Here is a 16,162-nt window from a genome sequence, read left to right on the forward strand (position 1 = left end):
TAATAATCTTACAACCCCCTGAGCGGTCACGACCCCCAGTTTGAGAACCCCTGGTCTAGAAGAAGAGATGGGCAATTGGAAAGAAGGGAGTGAAGAGAGCAGTGGATTTGCATTAATTTCTTTAATCGGAAATCTGAGGCGTCAATACACACACAGTCATTTATGATATTCGGAGGATGCAGTATGTGTTCAAACACATTTTATAATGTTTTCAAAGATATATGTACCTTAAACGTGAGATCCCCTTCCTGCTGAGCAACAAAATCACCAACTGTGATACATTCTTTAATTGTTGGTTGATCTTCCAATTCATCGTCATCATCCTCTTCTTCATCATTATCATCATCATCATCATCCTCTTCAGCGTCTTCCTCCCCACTACTTTCTTCATCCTCCTCCTCCTCTTCCTCATTTTCCTGTTCTGTTTGAGGACTATTTTGACATTTCCCATCTCTGCACAAGACAAACGATACCCCACGTTTACCACAATTTCTTATTTTAATGGGTCACCTCCAGATTATTCTACAGCAGATAAATGAGAATTACTTTCCTTATCATTTAGCATCTCCGAAGTTACCTTGCAGCAGGGTTCTCATTCCTGGGTCTCAGCTTCCTAGCACAAGAGGCAGAAATTCCCAAACTCTAAAGGTGTGCAGTGGTCCCTATGGGCAGGGGTTGCAGTCCAGCAGATAAACGCCCTTTCCCAACCCCTGATGGTCACGTTCTATTTTGGACCTAGCCACAACCCATGGAATCTTCTAGTCAGATCCTTCTTGTCTGCAGTCAACAAAACTGCTCCCCACAGGAGCTGTGCATCTTCAGCCTGCACAGTGACTGCCTACTTACAGTATTCTTTTATGTGCCTCTCCCTGCCTTTCAGTCAGGTCTGGCCCTTTTAACGTTTTGGTTTATTTTTCTGACCCCACATTCCTGATCCTCAATTTTCCCTAAGTGCAAAGAGGGCTCCAGCCTCCAGGAACCCCAGAGAAACCTCTTTCCCATGGCACTGCTCCCCAGTTTAGCAACTTGTGCTTTTCTTTGTTCTTGGTGCTAGAACGCTTGGGGCATAAAGAAGAAAGTTTTCTCTGAGGGAATAGGTGAGCAGTGGCCCATGCTTCAATGTCTGGAAGGGGCATACTGTAAAAAGACAAAAATGAAAAGGATATGAATGCTATAGTGACCACATTTCAGAACAGTTGATATGGAATTTTTTGGTATTTTATCTTCAGCTTCTGTCATATGAGAATGAGTCTGTTTCAGCTGTACAAATGAATACATTTTTATAAGAGTATGAAAACAAGCTCTATGGGTATAAAACGCAACCACCTGTTCCCTAATATTTCTTAACAATAGGCTAATTAAAATGTATTTGCCTGTTTATACTACTTACACATTGTAACCCTTGATCACATTGTCCTGACTCAGGACTGCAGCAAGTTTCTGTAGCTGCTGAGAGAGTGTTAACAATTGTTTTTCTTCCTCTTCTTTTCTCTGATTATAATTCCCCACAGGAGCAGGCTCATCAGCCTAAGAAAGAAGAATACACCAAACTGCTGAAGGAGTCAAATGATGCTAAACCCTCAATTAAAAAATTGTGGTTTCTAATCATTTATGCCAGAATGCACAAAAGGAGTTAGGCGCTAACTCCTTGTTTTGGCACCACTGTAATGCACAACCCCCCCGCACCACCACCACCACCACATCCTGCAGGTGCCTAAATTCACTCAGCACCTAAGTTTTTGCAGTAAAAGTTCCCTAGGCCCCTAAGTTTCCACCTCTGGGCTTGCACAGTACTGCCTCCCTCTAAGCATCTGGGCACCTATCTTCTGCCTAGGCCCCAGAGCAATTCACAAACCAGGGGAAGATAAGTATTCAGCCACCTAAGTCACATGCAGGGCCTGATCCAGTAGGCGTGCTCAGAGGCCACCTACTGGATCAGGCCATTCCACTGAGTTCACATAAAACAGCCAGAGGTGGGCAGGGGAGGGGGGCGGAGAAGGAGGAGTATTAGGATTGAATGCATTCAGGCCTTAGCGCTCTCAGCTAATTTTAACTTCTTGTTTGATCAATATGTTCTAGCTTCTTGCCTTGATATCATTTAAGTAACTAAGCATGGGGATGGCCATTTTCCCATTTCCTGTTTAGATAATATCAGCCCTGAAATCTATTACTATAAAGTTTCCTTAATATTTTTCTAGATCTTCCATCTAGCCAAGAGGGGGGTGAAAATCTATATTCTTATTCTTCAATTCCATGATATTTTCCTATTAAAAAACCCACTAGAATATTAAGTAATGTTAAGAAACACTTAAACCACAGAACTTTACATTATAAGGCATACAGAAAAATATATAATTATTTAATATTAGACTAATCCCAAAGGACCTCAGTCAAGATCAGGGCCCAGACAGACTATCTGCTATACAAAAAGTCAGGGATGGTGCCTGTCCTGAAGAATTTACAATCTAAGAATATTATCGTTCTCTGAACATTCTGTACAATTTATTTTGGGAAAATAGGAAATGCTTTAACCTCAGAACTTACTTTTTTCAAGTTTTGAAGAACAGATGTATTTTCATCCACTGATTTCTTCAACTCCATACATCTATATTGGAAACAAATGACATAGGTTGTATGATCTCTTCTGATGTATGAACAACTAAAACTGTGTATAGTTTCTGAAACATGTAAGTTAGCCCCCTGACCCTGAAAACACTTATGTACATATGTAACTTTACAAACATGAGTAGTCCCACTTAAGTCAATGGGGCTATTTAGTGCACAAGGTAAGCATGTAAGTGTTTGCAAGACCTTAGGCAAAGGGGCTTTTCACAGGTGCAAGGACCTGGATTAATCCAGGATCAGGACCTTAGATTTTAAGCTCCTTAGAACAGGAACTTTGCCTTCCTAAACTCTCTGGAAGCGTCTATGGTGCTATGTAAATAATAGCATAAGAAACAACGAGTATTTGCCTCGTGGTAGGCTAAAGCCAACATCATCTGACACACAAGCAGAAAGAGATTACAACTTTTTAAAAAACAAAACATTTTTTAAAAGGAGAGCAAGCCACAAGCCATCCATATGTCTTTTTTCACACAATGGAGCCACACACAGAGGTGCCTCAGAACTTTGGCTGGAATAATTTTCACAAGAAGAACGGCATTATGATGAGAGGGAGAAATGATGACTAGACTCAGCACATGGTATTGCAATACATGTGAAATTCATTTACTCAAGCTCTCTTTCCTATGAACAGAGCTACATCTCTCTGCTCCAGTTTTGTGCTGCTTTTTCTCCGAGCAAAGTGGTCAATCCACTGCACAGAAGATATACTATGCCTGCCAGGGCTAAGCACCACAAAGTTGAATAGAACACTATCAATTTCAAACTTGTTGTTTTCTCTTGCAGGGTATAAACCTGTCAAAAAGACAACATTTTAGCACATCAGAATAAAAGTGCGTTTAAAGGGGTCTCATTGTATTATTAAAAATATTTTGATTCTGTCCTGAGAAAATGAACTCATTTAACAAATATTTTATCTCATATATTTTACCAAAGAGTGCACTGGAAGTGTAGATCCCAGTTCTGCACTGTGTAGCATACAGGCCTGCACCTGCATCGAACCCTGCTGACTCCCATGGGGCTCATGCAGGTGCAGCAATCTGCCTGTGCCCCACACAGCAAGACTGGAGCCTTGCTCTGTTAAATAATAAGAAATAACCTTATACTTGAGCTACAGCCTTCATAGCAGAAATTCTATCCAGCAAGTATCGCATTCCCTGAGCATAAAAAAATATTTTTAAAGTTAAGTAGCATAAGACCTTTTTGAGACCTGTTCATGTCTAAAAGGCTTGATTTTAAATCTTCACTGCATACGTGAATAGTTCTCAATGATGCTTTCTGGTGCGGAGAGTTGAACAGGTTTCTTTCAAAACTACGCAGTTTTGAAAGAAAAAAAATGGTTTTGTGGATGTATAGAAAAACTTTGTTCTACGTTTTAAGCTATATAATTGGCAGAATTGTACTGATGCAGAATGTGATCTGCACAATACTGCAACTAGGGTGTTTATCAGCACACACAAGGTGAAAACGTCAAACACAGCTGTACTACACCATCGTGTCACAGGTGGATTCTCTTCCTTATTTATTTTTAACAGAAAATTAAATGTAAAAGGCTTCTAGTATAGTATTAGTTCACATACAAGAAGTAAAAATATTAAAAATAGAAGATTCATGGGGCAACCTTAACTCACTCATACACATACAGTATGCCATATTTAAATCCTTTATTATTTATGTAGTACCAGGGGTGTCCACTAATAGTGCACACAGTCAGGTACTAATTAGGCCACTGAATCCCTGATCCTGCACATACTTCTGCATGTGCTTAACTTTGCTGCTAAGAGTCGTCCTATTGATTTCAGTGGGACTACTCACTGTAGTAAAGTTAAGCACATGCGTAACAGTTTGCAGGATCGGGGCCTAAATGCGTATAATATTTTTGTTTATGCATATGTGGTGTGAGAGAGTTAACATCAACCTCTCATATTTTACCGTTTCCATTGCCTGACTTGGGAGTTCAAATTTGCCACTTCAGAATAGATTTTTATATTTAATGTTTTGATTAACTGAATATTCTAAAATAATTATATTAGGTTCATCAACTGAAGATTCCGATCCATGGATAACAAAGCAAAGGAAAGGAAGAACAGTATATGATCCTCATTTTACAGGTGGGGAAAAGAGGAACAGAGAGGTGAAACAGCTTGACCAATACTGCATAGGAGGTCAGTGGCAGAACTGGGACTAGAACCCATGTCTCCTGACTCCCAGCTCACTAGTCTACTCTGTCACCCAGTAATTCATTTACATGGGCATCCCTCCACATCCCTGAAGATGAATTTATTAGCAAAATAGATTAGGAAAATTTCTATCAAAACTGGCTACAGCTATCTCTCAGTGGCAAATTGCTTAGCCATGAGATAGCTAATAGAGCATCACACAAATGTTACCCCCACAGCCTAGATTTCAGATACAGCAGTGCGCTTGCCTCTATGCAGCGTGCTCTGTTAGGGTTAATTACCTCTGAAAAAGGTACTTCCTTTTCGCAGGGTCTAGGGCCCCCCTCTCCTTGCTGTCAGAAAGCAGTGCCTCCACCTGCATGGTAAGAGTCCAGCATTCAGACGTGCACAGCAGTGGGCAGACAGGCTCAGTGGCTCGGACATCAAAGTTGTTCCCAACCCCCACCCACAACATCGGGGGCAGACTGGATCCCACCAACCCCACCAGGAGGGAGCACCACTCCCCCCCACAGGATCCCCCCCCCCACCTCTCCAGCAGGGGGCACCGCCCCTCCTGCCCAGACTGGATCCCCCCACACCCCACGGGCAGGGGGCGCCACTCCCCCCGCCCAGACTGGATCCCCCCACCCGGCCAGCAGAGGGCGCCGCTCCCCCCGCCCAGACTGGATCCCCCCCACCCGCCCAGCAGAGGGCGCCGCTCCCCCCGCCCAGCCGAGGGCGCCGTTCCCCTCGCCCAGACTGGATCCCTCCACCCGGCCAGCAGAGGGCGCCGCTCCCCCCGCCCAGACTGGATCCCCCCACACCCCACGGGCAGGGGGCGCCACTCCCCCCGCCCAGACTGGATCCCCCCACCTGCCCAGCAGAGGGCGCCGCTCCCCCCACCCAGACTGGATCCCTCCCCCCACCCAGCAGAGGGCGCCGCTCCCCTCACCCAGACTGGATCCCTCCACCCGGCCAGCAGAGGGCGCCACTCCCCCCGCCCAGACTGGATCCCCCCACCTGCCCAGCAGAGGGCGCCGCTCCCCCCACCCAGACTGGATCCCTCCCCCCGCCCAGCAGAGGGCGCCGCTCCCCTCGCCCAGACTGGATCCCCCCACCCGGCCAGCAGAGGGCGCCGCTCGCCCCGCCCAGACTGGATCCCCCCACACCCCACAGGCAGGGGGCGCCGCTCCCCCCGCCCAGACTGGATCCCCCCCACACCCCACGGGCAGGGGGCGCCGCTCCCCCCGCCCAGACTGGATCCCCCACACCCCACGGGCAGGGGGCGCCGCTCCCCCCACCCAGACTGGATCCCCCCACACCCCACGGGCAGGGGGCGCCGCTCCCCCCACCCAGACTGGATCCCCCCACACCCCACAGGCAGGGGGCGCCGCTCCCCCCGCCCAGACTGGATCCCCCCCACACCCCACGGGCAGGGGGCGCCGCTCCCCCCGCCCAGACTGGATCCCCCCCACACCCCACGGGCAGGGGACGCCGCTCCCCCCGCCCAGACTGGATCCCCCCACACCCCACAGGCAGGGGGCGCCGCTCCCCCCGCCCAGACTGGATCCCCCACACCCCACGGGCAGGGGGCGCCGCTCCCCCCGCCCAGACTGGATCCCCCACACCCCACGGGCAGGGGGCGCCGCTCCCCCCGCCCAGACTGGATCCCCCACACCCCACGGGCAGGGGGCGCCGCTCCCCCCGCCCAGACTGGATCCCCCCACACCCCACGGGCAGGGGGCGCCGCTCCCCCCGCCCAGACTGGATCCCCCCACACCCCACAGGCAGGGGGCGCCGCTCCCCCCGCCCAGACTGGATCCCCCACACCCCACAGGCAGGGGGTGCCGCTCCCCCCGCCCAGACTGGATCCCCCACACCCCACGGGCAGGGGGCGCCGCTCCCCCCGCCCAGACTGGATCCCCCACACCCCACGGGCAGGGGGCGCCGCTCCCCCCGCCCAGACTGGATCCCCCACACCCCACGGGCAGGGAGCGCCGCTCTCCGCGCTGTAGCTTCGGGGCGGGGGTGCGCGGGACGGGCGGTACCTGCAGCCGCAGCTCGCGGCCCCGCCGCTGAGCCCCCTGCAGCGGGCTGCGGCCTCTCCGCCCGGACATCGCGTCGCTAAGGAGACGAACGCTTTGGACGCCGTCATCGCCGCGCGTCCCGAACATCGGAGGGCTGGGGAGCCCGCTGCGGAGCCAGAGGCGAACTACGCGTCCCAGCATGCAACGGGGGCTGGCGTGCTTCTCGCGGTCCTGAATCACCGGCAAAGACTACGCATCCCAGCATGCAGTGGGGCCCGAAAGTCGCGCTCCCCTACCCCGGGCCTCGCGGTGGGAGCCCGGTGAGCAGTGCATGCTGGGGGTTGTAGTCTGCGCTGGCCTCGTTCTCCGTCTGCGCGTCCAGGTTCGCTAGAGGCCTGGAGTTGTAACCAGTGGGTGCTGCTGATTGCACCTCCGAGGCGGCTGTGGATGCGCACACGCCAAATACTGCCCCTGATAACTGACGGGTCAAGGGCAGCAAAGAAAAAGGCTGCTTGAGCAGGTCTAGGGACCGTCGCTGAATAAGGATTGTCGTCCCCCCCAGCTATACATTTGACAACAGGCCCAGAAATAAACATCTACATTATCCCCCCAAATTCTATAAAATAAATTCTGCCAAACTTGTTTTTGCTTTTTGTTATTGCCACAGCACTTACGAGCTCCACGCATGGACCAGGCTGGATGGACCCACCCTGCTACAAAATGAGTCTGCACAGCCGGGCTGTGTTGCAGGCAGAAATTCTACCCCTGCACCTGCCCGAGTTCTTCTCTCTCACACCCACTGAGCCATGGAAGAAGCCATTTAATTTTCTTCATAGCCTTTTTCACATTAATTTGACATATTCAGAAGATTTTTTTTTCTAGCAGGTGATCTATGAGACTGCTTCCCTCTGCACTCTGAACCAGTGGTTCTCAAACTTTTTTTTCACAGACCACCTGAAAGGGTCTTGGCGGACACAGGGTGACCAGATAGCAAACGTGAAACATCGGGATGGGGTGGGGGGTAATAGAAGCCTATATAAGAAAAAGCCCCAAATATCAGGACTGTCCCTATAAAATTGGGACATCTGGTCACCCTAGGCAGACAACTTAATAATCTTTCCAAATGTTGTTTGTACCGTTAGTGCTTTGGGTAAAAGAACTATATAAAAAAAACCCTTAATAAACTTTTTTTGTTCTACAAATAAAAGCACACAACTCATATTTTAATATCAGTAGCCTTATTTCTAATACAATGGATGTGCCCTCTCTCCCCTGCCGCTGCAGCCCCCAAGCTGGGGCTAGGAAGGGAGGGGGGGGTCTCTCCCCCGCCACAGCAGCCACAGAACTGAAGCTGGGAAGGAGGCAGCTGCAGCCCTGGAGCTGGGGAAAGTCACCTCTTTCTCTGGCCGCCATAGCCCTGCACATCCCACATTTCCCCCCCTTCCGCCTACCTTCTATTCCCCCCAAGGTCACCACTTCACCTTACATGTGTATCTTCTTCAGGGTCCAAGCACCTGATTAGTGGAGCTATGCTTGCACAGCTCCACTAATTAGGTGGGTGGCCCTTCATTCTCTTGTGCGCAGCCACCCAGGCACGCAACTTAGAGGGAACTATCTGCGGATCACCTGAATGAAGCTCGCGGACCACAGTTTGAGAACCTCTGCTCTAAACAGCTCATGCACTTAAGTATTTGCTGTTTAATCGTTTTCCAAGTATTAGATAAGGAAATACAGCAGAGATGTACATAAATTAATAGTGTTGTCAAGTTACAACCTGTACTTAAGTGGGAGGAGATCAAACTATGATGTGCACTTTCCACACGAGGGTTTACTGTTTTTATTTAATGATTTTTTAAAAACACTTTTAGGGTTATTCACAAGGCGAAAGAAAAAACTCCTTTGTAATCGTACTAAAATGAGTATTTACACTGATATATGCAACACCGGATTTAGAAAAACTATGCTGATGTATCCAAAGAATTATTCAAGCCACTATACAGAAATCCCAAATTGTCATGTCTACCATCTCCCTTTTTTTCTTCCTTTTTACCTTTTCCAGAAATAAATACTACATACACATTAAAAACATAACAAATAATCCACTGCAAAAAAAATTAAAGCACCCAAGGTTTTTTAATAAATATAAGTACAACTGTATTTTAACAGGTCAGTGAGTGCAGACTTTGAGCTAGCACATGAACCATGTCTTCCAATTAATGACATTAAAATACCTGAGCTCAGCTCCATTTGGCACAGGATGCCCACAACTGTATGCCATATCACCACTAAATCAACCCGATACAGCATTACACAGAAAACTTCTGTAACCAAGTTACATCTCAGCTATAAAGGACACAAGATTTCCAACTTGGGAAAGTCAACATTTCAAGATTCTGAATGGCACTGTAACCCAGCAGCTGGGTTCTTTTGTTGACCCACCGGGTTAGAAGGCATTGGAACTCTGATGGGAGATATTAGTTAAAAACCTCTTCATTCATTGTGACAGGTGCACCTCATGAACTATTTCTGGGTACAAGTGAAGTGAGAGTGCCCCCTGATCAGAGGGGTCTCTGCCAGTGTTTCCCAAATGGTGGGTCTCAGGAAGATTCTAGATGGCTCACCGTATCCAGGACCAGGTTTACGCATCACTGGGCCTTGAACTAGGCAAACGTACACTTTACCAGCCAGGTGCAGAGAGGAGGGGATTGGAGAGCAAGGCTATCCCACACTCACCCCACAGTGGTGGCTTCTGTCCTGCGGGGCTGGTCCTGGGGATTGCAACCAGACACATGGGGTCGCAGAGCCACTCAGGTTTAGCCTGGCTGCCCTCCAAACCTGAGTGGTGCTGTGACACTGTGCACCAGGTTATAACACCTGGAGCAGAAAGCTAGGCCTAATGCAGCAGAACAAGAGGCAACTCAATGGGGTAAGCGCAGAGTGGGCCTGCTCTCCAACCCCCTTGCCCCCAACTTCCCCTCTGCACTGGGCCAGGATTCAGATTGCAGCACAAAGGCAGAGGGTGCATATATGTAAGAATGGGTTGCAAAAAGAAGTTAAAATGCAGTTGATGGGTCACTTTAGTAAACTGTTTGGGAATCACTGGTCTAAGTCTCGCCAGTCCTAAGAGAAAAATCCTAAGAACAGCCAAGCTTGGGGAGAAGGCATGGGCAGGAGTCTGTTTTTTTTTCTTTTTGCATTAGCCTATTAATAAAGTCAAAGCTAAGGGCAGGGGATGAATTCTGAACCTACATAGCCTTTAACTATGCTGGCACAATGTGGGATTGGCATCTGCTTATAAACATAAAAGGAGAACAAGACAGAAACACTTTAAAAATGCACTGATTAGAAGATTTTTTTTGGAGGGGAAAGCTGTGCACGTATGAATGGAAGTAACAGAAAGATAGGGATAGCTGACATATGTAGCATGAGGCCCAGCCAAAATTAATCAAAAGAAGTCCCAAGGATTCTAATTCATGATGTCCAGCATTTTTGCTGGAAGTGATGATGTGGAGTAGCAAGTATAAAGGGCTGATGTATTCTTAGTTAGAGAATTCTATGTCTAGATCTCTTACCAACTCCATGAATACTTTTGCTGAATTTCAGACAAGAACCCCAGCATTACTGATTTAATACATGAATTTATCTTATCACTGTACACTAGTATGCTTTTGCCTTAATCTGTTTGACCGACTCTTTTGGGTTGTATACTTTCAAAGATCTAAAACATTTAACATCAGAATCTTTATGTGTTTTCACTCCCCACTTAACAGACACTTTATTACAAATTACTAGTAAGTAACTTAAATTATATCATTTTTAGTTTATTAAAATATAAGGGTCAAATGTAGCTCAGGACGAGCCTTAAGAGTCACAAAGCAAAACAGACACAAATAACCCTTAAAAACATAATGTGACAGGTTTGCACAGTCATAATGCATATGAATTAATTTAGCTCACCCCATAACATTTTGGTAGATAGGTTATTCTGATACATCTGAAGATAATTTTTGCTGATGTCAGTTTGGGCAAATGAGATTGTATGATACCACAGATGCCTTCTTTTTTAGAATACGGCTGCTTATCAAAGCATTTGTTTTTAAAGTCCATATTTTAAACTGTGTTTAGATACCAGTGCAGCAGGAGTCCAATTATTTTCATTCAGTTGTCAGCTTTCATCTGTATAAGGCTGTTAAAAGAAAGTGAAATAAATTACAAATTGCACACAATTTCACGTTTGTTTTGTTTTTTTTTAATTTAAATTGCAAAGGCGCTCAAAACAATGTTCAGTCAAATTATAATGTATCAAAAAGAAAAGAAGAAAATCAGAAGTAAGAGAGATACCAGAAGGGGACGGACAGAACATTGAGTAACCAAAGGGAAAAGGACAGAAACAATATTTTATGTCAAAAATATTGAAGTAGAAACACTTAATTAAAAATGTACCCAAAATCATTGATGTTCCCTCAAAATTTCAATAACAAAAAAATTCCATTATTGGACATTTTTAGTGTGAACAAAAATGTTTCCAGATATGTACCAATACAAGCCCATTGTCCCTAACAGCTACTTCTCCTCAGTGTATGCTCACAACCAGAAATCAGCATTTATGCAAGAGCAAAGGTAAATCAATCGATTTACAGCACCATTACAATATTTCAGTTATTAAGAGACAAGTTTGTGAAAATTAAGTTTAGTATATGGTAGTTAAATAGTAAGTCTCAATGCTGTTAGCACTTTAACTGAGTATTTCCAGATTGTCATTTAGATTTATGGACTACAATACAGCAACCTGGACAGTTAGGAATGTAGAGTGGGCTCTAATAAACTATGTTGTAATAATCTAGAATATATGATCTATTTACATTTAATATCTGACTGAGAAAATTTCACTACATTTTGAAGCAGAGGACAGTCAAAGACAGACAAGACTAGGATATATACAGGAGTGCCAGCAGTGCATTCCCATGTCAGGCCACATGGAAACTTGAAAATGGGAGCTCTGTTGCATTTCAAACCCTTGCTGAGAGAAGCAGCTCTGTTTTTTCAAATGGTCCCATGTCAGGAACATCTTTGTCCAAATACCAACCCTCCCCTTTCCACGCCCCTACCCCTGCCCCACACAAAAGCGTATCCCCTATCAGAGGTTCACACAGTTTCAAATACTGGTTTAAGTTTTTTGGGGGAGGGAGAGGTAGATGTATCTATTTTTAAAATCAGGCTCCCAACAGAAAACTAGCCTGAACTAGACAGTAACTGAAGTGAGATACAATAGTCTCTCTGTATTCAGTAATACAAAACAAAAAACCACAACGCCCTCCCATATGCAAAAATCAAGTAAAGCAAGTTTTATATATGGGAGAAGTGTAGGGTTGGAGGGAAACAATCCTTCCCCCCAGGAGGCTGAAGTTGATTCATTATTCCTGGTTCCTCTTACGTGGTACCAGTTCCTTACCGTATGGTTACATAGTTCCTTATTGAAAGGTCAAAATTACCTTAAAAATATATCAATGTACGATTACATTTTTAGAAATGCCATCAAGTTAGCATGATTGGGTGTGATAAAAAATTCCTAATTACTTCATTATTTATGAATTAAATAATTAAGGCACTGGGTTTTGACTGGCTGTATGTGACAAAATTAGTCTCAAATCACCCGATGTGACTCATCCCTGCTGCCATTGGACTGTTTTGAAGTAGTTAGGACATGCCATTCATCAACCTGATGCTTAGTTTCTGGACAGTATGCTCTGAAACATCATGCCCTCGCTCCACTTCCATAGGATACTTATGGCTTAAATAAGGAACTGTGTTTTTAATTCACTGTACATGACAAAACGTGTCTCCAGTCACCCAACAGATACATCCCTGCGACTGTTAGACTGTTGTGAAGGAGCAGGAACGTGCCATTCCCTACCCAAAAAGTTGTTCTTCTGCAATATGCTTCCTCACAACATTTCCCCCTTCCACTTCCATATTGCAAATAGGGCTTGAATAAGGAACTGTATGTGACAGATAAGTCTCAGGTCTGGTGATAACTGGGCCGACAAGTTTACCTTTATTGTTAGCTCAACTGTGAGAAGTTAGTGAAAGTTTGTAAGATCTCACAATAACCTATAACAATAAATATTGATGGGAAAAGATGCAAAAAGAAGACAACAATTAAATTAGTCCAAACAAAGCCTACTAATATAATTCAAGGACTGCGTTAAGATCACTCCTGGTAAACAAAAACCATGTGGAACCAGAAATCAGTGGACCAAAATTCATATGTCAAAAATTAGACCTAACTGGTAAACAAAACAATGAGGGTTTGGGCTATTAGGGGGTGATAAAAAAAAAGAAAAAAGCTTCTTGATTTCCCCACCAAAGTAACAGCTATCTGCCAGCTACCACTGCCACAAGCTTTACTATCACAGCTGCCTCTCCCACCATCTCCCGGGATTCTACTGTAACACTGTTGGGGCCTTCATCATCCTGATCCTGAGATATGTCCTGACCAGACTGAGACAGAAAGTGGGACTGAGATCACATTGCCACAGGCATTGGCTCTGGCTAAATCCCAAAACATCAACTGGAAGACTGTCTCCCCTCCCACATGTCCTTTTCCTTCCCCACCTTATTTCTTCTCTTTTTCCTGTTCCTCTCTTTTTCCCTCTATCTAATAAGAGCTTGGCTTAGCCACCTAAGACTATGTACAGCAGAACCTCAAGGTTACGAACACACCTCATTTGGAGCCAGAAATAGGCAATCAGGCAACAGCAGAGAGACACACACAAAAAAGCAAATACAGTACAGTACTGTGTTAAACATAAATTATTTAAAAAAGGGAAAGTTATTAAAAAAATATTTGACAAGGTCAGGAAACTTTCTGTACTTGTTTCATTTAAATTAAGATGGTTAAAAGCAGCATTTTTCTTCTGCATAGTAGCTTCAAAGCTGTATGAAGTGAATGTTCTGTTGTAAATTTTGAAAGAACAACCATAATGTCTTGTTCAGAGTTATGAACATTTCAGACTTACAAACAACCTCCATTCCCAAGGCGTTCCTAATGCTGAGGTTTTCCTGTATTTTGCCACACTGTTGTAAGCCTGTTACCAGAAAGAGGCAGCTAAAAGCAATGCCTTCACCCCAATACCCATACAAGTTTGCTAGGGTCTCGGAGTGGCTGGTAATTGTGATCAGCCCCTTATTCAAGAAAAAATCTGAGACATTTAAAAACAAACTCTTTGCATGACAAATTGTGAGTGTTTATAGGTAGTAAAAAGAACAGGAGGACTTGTGGCACCTTAGAGACTAACCAATTTATCTGAGCATAAGCTTTCGTGAGCTACAGCTCACTTCATGGGATGCATCCTTTTCTTTTTGCAAATACAGACTAACACAGCTGCTACTCTGAAACCTACAGATAGTAAATTATTCCCTGGTATTAGGACATGAGAACAAGAGGACCGTCTCCAGGAAAGTGGCTCCCGAAGAAGAGGGCTTTGACACTGAGGGACCAACAGAAATACAGGATACATCTACACTGCAAAGAAAACCATGCAACAGCGAGCCCCAGAGCCCGGGGTCAAGTGACTTGGGATCATGGGACAGGGCTACCAGCAGCAGCGTAGCCATGCAGCTCAGGCTGGCGCCTGGGCTCGGAAACCCAGAGGGGGGGACGGTCTCGGAGCTGGAGCAGGAACCTCTACGGCGTTATTTTTAGCCCTACACAAGCCCTAGCGAGGGGATCCCAAAGCCGAGACTATTGGGTTTGGGCCCTGCAGACGTGCCGCCCTCAGGCCCGGATCTGCGCTCGCTTCCGCAAGCGCTTCCCTGCGCTTCACGCTGAGTTGGGGGGGTGGGAGTGGGGGATGCCCCACCCGTCAGAGGCTGGCCGCGTCTACACTAGCGAGAGCGGCATGCGGACCGTGTTCACACCCGCCCCGCCCCGGTCCGTGACACGGGCCGGTCACCCCCGCGGCCAGCCAGGGCCCCGCCCCCCGCCAGCACCGCTCCGCCCGCCCCCGGGCCGCCCAAGCTCACGGCCCCGCCCCCCGCCAGCACCGCTCCGCCCGCCCCCGGGCCGCCCAAGCTCACGGCCCAGCCGCCCCCGCCGCACCCCGCTCAGGCCACGTCCAGCTTCTTCTGCGTGGCCTCCAGCAGAGCCTGCAGCCGCCGCTTCCTCCAGGCCAGGAAGCGCCTGCGCACGCGGTGGGCCTGCCAGCCCACCAGCACGCCCGAGGCGAAGGCCAGCGCCAGCGCCAGCTGCACCGGCCGCTCCCGCAGCGCCTCAGAGCCCGCCGCCATGCTCCGCCGGCCGCCCTACGGCGGCCCCGCGCGCCCAAACTGCCGCGGCGCGCGCCCCGTGCCTCTCCCAGGCGCCGGCACGCGCCTGCCTGTCGAGTCCCGCGCGCCGCCACGTGGCAGGAGCGGCTCGTGCACACGATCCGCCCGGACGGTCCCGTGCGGCCAGCCCCAAGCTCGGGCGGAGGTGGCTCGTGTGCATGGTGGGGCGGGGGGACACAGCCAGGCAAGCGCTGCAGGCAGGTTGGGATCTGGCCGCTGCTGGGGCTTTTGCTGTGCGGGAGAGGATGCCCTTTTGGGGGGGGGGGGGGAAGGGACTTGGAAATCTGGGGCTGTGGGGGGTTGTCTTGAATGTCTTGCTGCCCACCCTTCCCTTCCTTGGGAGCAACTTGCACCCTGCTCCTAGGCCCTTGCAGAGCAATGGAGCAAGTTATGGCTCTTAGTGCTGTTGTATCAGGCTCTCCGCAAATTCAGGCAGACACCACTGCATCAGTTCCACCGGAGTCACGTTTTCAGACATGGGAGCTAGAAAGATAAATTTTTAAAACCAAAATGTTTGTTTCATCCCTGTTTTCAAACCAAAAAAGCAGACCAATGATTCTTGGTCCATCAAGACCACCCATTTAACACGTAACTAAATCTGGATTACTTCAGAGGTGAGCATTCCTTCATTGTGTCAGACTTCCCTTTTCCTTTAGATAGGACATGCAAGGTGAAGGCAATTGCTTTCTAGCTGGCTGTTGCTTGGTCCACCTAAGAAACGTGGTGGGCCAGATTCTCCATTGGCGTAACTCCAGTGGGTGTAATGGAGTTGCATCAGCAGGTAATCTGTTTTAATGTCTGCAGAGGATTAGATCAACACCTATGATTGATGGGATGCAGCTGTCATTTTTGATATGACAGTTTCACAGTGTAAGATTCTTGTTAGATTCAAGGCTGCTGTTGGATCCAAGGATGCTCAGACAAGCTGGGGCATGGCCCAAAGCACATTTTCTAACATTTTCTCATAGGCTGTGCATTTGCCTTGTCTATTTAGAATTTAAACCTTGGTGGCAGGGACTATGTGTT

General features: G+C 47.4%; 2 protein-coding genes across 4 annotated transcripts in view; both read right to left on the reverse strand.

Moving 5' to 3' along the window:
- Window positions 1-6,981, reverse strand: part of NPHP1 (nephrocystin 1) — a 38,251-nt gene extending 31,270 nt beyond the window's left edge. For 2 of the 3 annotated variants that reach the window (XM_077814164.1, XM_077814166.1), the window contains exons 1-5: window positions 6,830-6,966; window positions 5,084-5,157; window positions 2,545-2,605; window positions 1,391-1,527; window positions 228-453 (exon numbers count right to left, since the gene is read on the reverse strand). In XM_077814164.1, coding sequence (XP_077670290.1) covers window positions 228-453; window positions 1,391-1,527; window positions 2,545-2,605; window positions 5,084-5,157; window positions 6,830-6,955 — 624 coding nt within the window. In that variant the 5' untranslated portion in view covers window positions 6,956-6,966. Of the gene's footprint in view, window positions 1-227; window positions 454-1,390; window positions 1,528-2,544; window positions 2,606-5,083; window positions 5,158-6,829 lie in introns of all 3 variants that reach the window. The other variant, XM_077814163.1, reaches the window with a different exon arrangement.
- A 3,623-nt stretch (window positions 6,982-10,604) lies between these two features.
- Window positions 10,605-15,137, reverse strand: MTLN (mitoregulin). Its single transcript, XM_077814167.1, has 2 exons — window positions 14,910-15,137; window positions 10,605-10,994 (listed from the first exon to the last, which is right to left on the reverse strand). Exon 1 carries the CDS (start codon window positions 15,095-15,097, stop codon window positions 14,915-14,917), a length of 183 nt encoding a protein of 60 aa, XP_077670293.1. The 5' UTR covers window positions 15,098-15,137; the 3' UTR covers window positions 10,605-10,994; window positions 14,910-14,914.
- Between the last annotated feature and the right edge of the window lie 1,025 nt (window positions 15,138-16,162).

The sequence above is a fragment of the Eretmochelys imbricata genome, chromosome 3 (assembly GCF_965152235.1).
Source record: "Eretmochelys imbricata isolate rEreImb1 chromosome 3, rEreImb1.hap1, whole genome shotgun sequence".
Taxonomy (NCBI): Eukaryota; Metazoa; Chordata; order Testudines; family Cheloniidae; genus Eretmochelys; species Eretmochelys imbricata.